Consider the following 6,734-nt stretch of genomic DNA (forward strand, 5'->3'; position numbering starts at 1 on the left):
TAATGCCAAAATATCATACAAAACAGGAAAAAAAATTGAGGCAAAACCTGCCCTGATTGACGGGTCGCCATTGGTTAAGGTTAGGAGTTAGTTTAAAGGGTTAAGGTTAGGGTTAGGGGAAGGGTTAGTTAAAATGCTAAAGTTGTCTGTGATGAGATTCAAACAAGCAACTTTGGCTTGCTAGACGTTCGCGTTATACGCCCAACCCGACCAGCCACCCTCATTTAGTTTTAGCCTCAAGTAAACCTCTGTCTTATGTAACCATACCAAACATAATATATCATAGTAATTTGAGTGTCCCGGATTTACATTTACTATGTTACGTCTAGTCTATGAGACCAGGCTGGATTTTGAAGTAGCATGGTTTTCTAAGATAAAAGCAAAAATAAAATATTACGGAAGTGAAACTTTTGAAATGAATTGTGGGACAGTGTTAAAAATTGTGATTTAACTTGATTACTGAAACGATGATGATTGAAAACCATGCCTTAAAATACATGTTGAAACTGACCTTTTTGTTGTCTGCCTCTGCCTTTACTGTGCCTACTTATCCCAGACGTATCACCTGTCACGTTCCACATTGTGACATGTATACCATTCACAGAAGCAAGTGTATTTTTGAGCATCCTTCCTCTAAAGCTACAGGAAATGTGTACAACATGACCACATCTGAACATGTTTCTGCAGCCAAAATAAAAAAGTCCTGTACCATCTCTCAGATTTGAAGATGGAAACACCTTGCCTCGTATTACCAAATGTTTATGTAAGATAAGGCTTCATCTGAGAGGAACAGAAATGGTTTAGCTGTGGTAGCATTGTCAGATTTACAACAAGTCTATTTATGGTATATTGAAACTCTTTTATACACAGTCTCCTCCTTCTAGCAGTGTAGGAGAAGTGAGATACCACAACAACATTTATCACCAACCTATAGCATGCATGTGGGGGCTGTGACATTTCAATAAACCTTTTCAATGACCAAGTGAACATCCTCAATTCTAAAGGAACAAGAAACGTGCTGGCAAATCTCCAGAGGTATAGAACAGAGCACACTTAGTGTTAAGTACAGTAAATGCCCATATTGAACTTCCGTTGGAAGAACGACAGGATGCCTGGAGGAGACGTTGTCTACACAGTGCTGGCGGTGCTGATCGCTGTTGCCTGCTGTCTGGGAAATGTCCTGGTGATCTGGGCAGTGTGGTCGAGCAGCAACCTCCGGCAGCCCACCTTCTGTTTTTTGGTCTCTCAGGCTGCAGCTGACTTCCTTGTAGGTTCTGTGGCTGTGCCGCTGGCTGTGCTGGTGGATGGACGGGTGTGCACCTCGTTCAATGTATGTCTCTTCATAAGCTGTGTGGTCATCATGTTGACAATGACTTCGGTCATGTCTCTGCTAGCCATCTCTGTGGACAGATTCCTACGCGTCTTCATCCCTCTCAGGTGAGTGTGCATGCATATACAGTACATACACACAGCTTTAAAAAATGGTTGTCATGTCAGATGAACAGATTGTCTGCTTCAACAGGTACAAGAGGACAGTAACAGAGAGGAGATCTTGGGTGGTGGTGGCAATATGTTGGTTTGTTGCCTTCATGTTGAGCTTCCCACCCATGTTTGGGTGGTACAACCATGACACCTTGTCTCACTCAGGGAACTCAACTACCATCATCTGCCGTTTCCTGGCTGTGATTCCCATGTCATACCTGGTTTACTTTGCATTCCTCCTCTGCACCCTGACTCCGTTGCTTGTCATGGCTGTCCTATACTGCTACATCTTCTGTAGCATCCAGAGGAACTTGAGAGAGAAGGTGGGGAGCTGTGCCCAGTCCCACACCTACTTCAGGAAGGAGAGGAGCCTGGCCCGATCCCTGACTCTGGTCCTGGTGCTCTTCGCCTTTTGCTGGCTCCCTCTGGACATCATGAACTGTGTTGCCTACTTTGGTAACCCATCAGACATACCCCAACAGGTCTTCTACGTGGGCATCCTCCTCTCCCATGGCAATTCAGCTGTCAACCCGATCGTTTATGCCTTCAGGATCCGCAAAATCCAGGAAGCGTACCTGAGGATATGGAGGAAGGTCTTTGTGTGTCGAGGTGACAGTCAGGGCTCTTAGAGCAACCACACCACTGAAAAAAATATTAGCAGCAACCCTGACAGTGCGACCAGAAATACTGATGCAGATGCTATCAGTGTTGTGAAAATCAGCACAGTTGAAGGTGCAGAATGTTAATGGTGTAGGAAGACAACAAAAATGATTGTCGTTTAGCTTTTTTTATCTTTGGCAAAGTGCATCAAGACCTAAGAACCTGAATAGAAAGGGAAAACTAGGGTGTTACATTTCACATTTGTTGAATAAAACTGAGGGTTAATAAATACACAGAGAAGGTTGCAAAGATGTCAAGTAAGAGGGCTCTTTTTCAGTTTCATTTTACTCATCAATTTCCTCTAAAGACTCTCGTTTCTTGAATGTATTGAATTTTAAATGTTTTTTTTCTGTATGATCAAATTGGCAAGAAATGGAAATAACATGATTTATATGGAAGTTTCCTATTAATATGTAGATGTCTAATCTGAAAATGTAAATGTGAATGTGGATTGGGCATATGAAACAAGGAAATAAAAATTGCAATCTCATTCAATGATTTGTCTGCTTCAGCAATAAATTATAAGAGTGTCTGCTAAATTAGTCAAAAATAAAATAAAAACATCTGTAAAACCCATGGGACTAAAGCGGGTTTTTTTCGTTGTGACTAAAGCAGGATTTTTCATTCTTTAAAAAGAGAAGAAGCAAAAAAAATTGATGTTAAATTAAAGGGATCGTTGTGTCAAAACATAGGCCCCTCATTAAGCTATGACGCGAAAAAAATAGAATCTTCCACAGAAGTTGTGTGGATGATAATGCAGTTGAGATCGTGCTGCTTCTAGTCTTCTAAAATCCTATTGGTATTACGTTTTCAATGCCATTGTTTTATTGCTGGCTCCCTCAGAACAAAAATACAATATTATATATGTTAACTCACTGTTTTTCACATTTTACCATTGGAACACATTAATCCAGTCTACGACCCTCTTCTCTGTATCGATGTGCATTACAGCAGTCATAATGGGATAGCTAGCATTGTGTACTGTAGCTACAGATCTGTACTAAGTACTAATGGGTTGTTGGAGGCATCCTACAAAGTTTGGTGAGTATGTGGAGAACATTAAACTCAGTTGGTTACCGGTAATGGGATCTCTTCACCACAGCCACATAATCCCCTGCGGAACCTGACCTGGCGAACCTCTGCATGGTAAAATCAAATCAAATGTATTTGTCACATACACATGGTTAGAAGATGTTAATGCGAGTGTAGCGAAATGCTTGTGCTTCTAGTTCCGACAATGCAGTAATGACCAACGAGTAATATAACCTAACAATTTCAAAACTACTACCTTATACACACAAGTGTAAAGGGATAAAGAATATGTACATAAAAATTTATGAATGAGTGATGGTACAGAACGGCATAGGCAAGATGCAGTAGATGGTATCGAGTACAGTATATACATATGAGATGAGTAATATAGGGTATGTAAACAAAGTGGCATAGTTTAAAGTGGCTAGTGATACATGTATTACATAAAGATGCAGTAGATGATATAGAGTACAGTATATACATATACATATGAGATGAGTAATGTAGGGTATGTAAACATTATATTAAGTAGCATTGTTTAAAGTGGCTAGCGATATATTTGACATCAATTCCCATCAATTCCCATTATTAAAGTGGCTGGAGTTGAGTCAGTGTGTTGGCAGCAGCCACTCAATGTTAGTGGTGGCTGTTTAATAGTCTGATGGCCTTGAGATAGAAGCTGTTTTTCAGTCTCTCGGTCCCTGCTTTGATGCACCTGTACTGACCTCGCCTTCTGGATGATAGCTGTTGTAACTTTAATGTGTTACAAAGTTAATGTTTAAGTTAATTCATTGAGCTGTATCTAAACATATTTCTTTACAGGTATTTACATATGTAATTGTATTGGTTAGTATTGAATTACGCTTTTTTTTTTTTTGTTGAATTTTTACCCCTTTTTCTCCCCAATTTCGTGGTCTCCAATTGTTGTAGTAGCTACTATCTTGTCTCATCGCTACAACTCCCGTACGGGCTCGGGAGAGACGAAGGTTGAAAGTCATGCGTCCTCCGATACACAACCCAACCAAGCCGCACTGCTTCTTAACACAGCACGCATCCAACCCGGAAGCCAGCCGCACCAATGCGCCGGAGGAAACACCGTGCACCTGGCCACCTTGGTTAGCGCACACTGCGCCCAGCCCTGCCACAGGAGTCACTGGAGCGCGATGAGACAAGGACACCCCTACCGACCAAGCCCTCCCTAACCCGGGCGACGCTAGGCCAATTGTGCGTCGCCCCACGGACCTCCCGGACGCGGCCGGTTACGACAGAGCCTGGGCGCGAACCCAGGAACTCTGATGGCACAGCTGGCGCTGCAGTACAGCGCCCTTAACCACTGCGCCACCCGGGAGGCCCGAATTACGCTTTTGACTGCAAGTTCCAGAATGCCTTGCGACAGGAATGAGAGAGATAACGCGCCAGTTATGTGCAGGTGCAAGGTGATTAATCTGATTTTCCGCTAGCATCTTACCTGCATTGCTCTGTAGAATCTAAAGTTGTTAAATGCAACGTGAACAAGTATTATTACTAAAAGAAGCTTTCATATCAAACCCGACGTCCCGAGTCATTACTTGGAAGACAGTTGATCTAAACAGGCAGTGGCTCTGTGAACAGGCAGTGGCTCGGGTGGTTGTTGTCCTTGATGATCTTTATGGACTTCCTGTGACATCGGGTGGTGTAGGTGTCCTGGAGGGCATGTAGTTTGCCCCCGGTGATGCATTGTGCAGACCTCACTACCCTCTGGAGAGCCTTACCGTTGTGGGCGGAGCAGTTGCCGTACCAGGCGGTGATATAGCCCGACAGGATGCTCTCGATTATGCATCTGTAGAAGTTTGTGAGTGCTTTTGGTGACAAGCCAAATTTCTTCAGCCTCCTGAGGTTGAAGAGGCGCTGCTGCGCCTTCTTCACGACGCTGTCTGTGTGGGTGGACCAATTCAGTTTGTCCGTGATGTCTACACTGAGGAACTTAAAACTTACTACCCTCTCCACTACTGTCCCATCGATGTGGATAGGGGGGCGCTCCCTCTGCTGTTTCCTGAAGTCCACAATCATCTCCTTTGTTTTGTTGACGTTTAGTGTGAGGTTATTTTCCTGACACCACACTCCGAGGTGCTCACCTCCTCCCTGTAGGCCGTCTCGTCGTTGTTGGTAATCTGTAGTTTTGTCCGCAAACTTGATGATTGAGTTGGAGGCGTGCGTGGCCACGCAGTCGTGGGTGAACAGGGAGTACAGGAGAGGGCTCAGAAAGCACCCTTGTGGGGCCCCAGTGTAGAGGATCAGTGGGGTGAAGATGTTGTTACCTACCCTCACCACCTGGGGGCGGCCCGTCAGGAAGTCCAGTACCCAGTTGCACAGGACGGGGTCGAGACCCAGGGTTGATGACGAGTTTGGAGGGTACTATGGCGTTAAATGCTGAGCTGTAGTCGATGAACAGCATTCTCACATAGGTATTCCTCTTGTCCAGATGGGTTAGGACAGTGTCCAGTGTGGTTGAGATTGCGTCGTCTGTGGACCTATTTGGGCGATAAGCAAATTGGAGTGGGTCTAGGGTGTCAGGTAGGGTGGAGGTGATATGGTCCTTGACTAGTCTCTCAAAGCACTTCATGATGGCGGAAGTGAGTGCTACGGGGCGGTAGTCGTTTAGCTCAATTACCTTAGCTTTCTTGGGAACAGGGACAATGCTGACCCTCTTGAAGCATGTGGGAACAGCAGACTGGGATAAGGATTGATTGATAAGACCCTGCCACATACCTCTTCAAATCAAATCAAATCAAATTTTATTTGTCACATACACATGGTTAGCAGATGTTAATGCGAGTGTAGCGAAATGCTTGTGCTTCTAGTTCCGACAATGCAGTAATAACCAACAAGTAATCTAACTAACAATACCAAAACTACTGTCTTATACACAGTGTAAGGGGATAACGTATATGTACATAAGGATATATGAATGAGTGATGGTACAGAGCAGCATAGGCAGGATACAGTAGATGGTATCGAGTACAGTATATACATGAGGTGAGTATGTAAACAAAGTGGCATAGTTAAAGTGGCTAGTGATACATGTATTACATAAGGATGCAGTCGATGATATAGAGTACAGTATACACGTATGCATATGAGATGAATAATGTAGGGTAAGTAACATTATATAAGGTAGCATTGTTTAAAGTGGCTAGTGATATATTTACATCATTTCCCATCAATTCCCATCACTCTTATGTGTGAGCCATTGGTTTGTGACTCTACTTTGTCTCTATACTGACGCTTAGCTTGTTTGATTGCCTTGCGGAGGGAATAGCTACACTGTTTGTATTCGGTCATGTTTCCGGTCACCTTGCCCTGGTTAAAAGCTGTGGTTCGCGCTTTCAGTTTCACACGAATGCTGCCATCAATCCACGGTTTCTGGTTTGGGAATGTTTTAATCGTTGCTATGGGAACGACATCGTCAATGCACTTTCTAATGAACTCGCTCACCGAATCAGCGTAATCGTCAATGTTGTTGTTGGAAGCAATGCGGAACATATCCCAGTCCACGTGATCGAAGCAGTCTTGAAGCTTGG

At 43.7% G+C, this 6,734-nt stretch overlaps 1 protein-coding gene across 1 annotated transcript; it reads left to right on the forward strand.

Moving 5' to 3' along the window:
* Positions 1-931: 931 nt before the first annotated feature.
* Positions 932-2,650, forward strand: LOC110493273 (adenosine receptor A3-like). The gene is made up of 2 exons (XM_021567528.2): positions 932-1,437; positions 1,523-2,650. Exons 1-2 carry the CDS (start codon positions 1,073-1,075, stop codon positions 2,109-2,111), a joined length of 954 nt encoding a protein of 317 aa, XP_021423203.2. The 5' UTR covers positions 932-1,072; the 3' UTR covers positions 2,112-2,650.
* The last annotated feature ends 4,084 nt before the right edge of the window (positions 2,651-6,734 follow it).

Source organism: Oncorhynchus mykiss, chromosome 17, assembly GCF_013265735.2.
Source record: "Oncorhynchus mykiss isolate Arlee chromosome 17, USDA_OmykA_1.1, whole genome shotgun sequence".
NCBI classification, from domain to species: Eukaryota; Metazoa; Chordata; class Actinopteri; order Salmoniformes; family Salmonidae; genus Oncorhynchus; species Oncorhynchus mykiss.

Coding starts and splice junctions, on each gene's coding strand:
- LOC110493273 (XM_021567528.2), top strand. CDS start 1,073: ATGCCCATATTGAACTTCCGTTGGAAGAACGACAGGATGCCTGGAGGA. Junction 1,438..1,522: donor CGCGTCTTCATCCCTCTCAG/GTGAGTGTGCAT, acceptor CTGCTTCAACAG/GTACAAGAGGACAGTAACAG.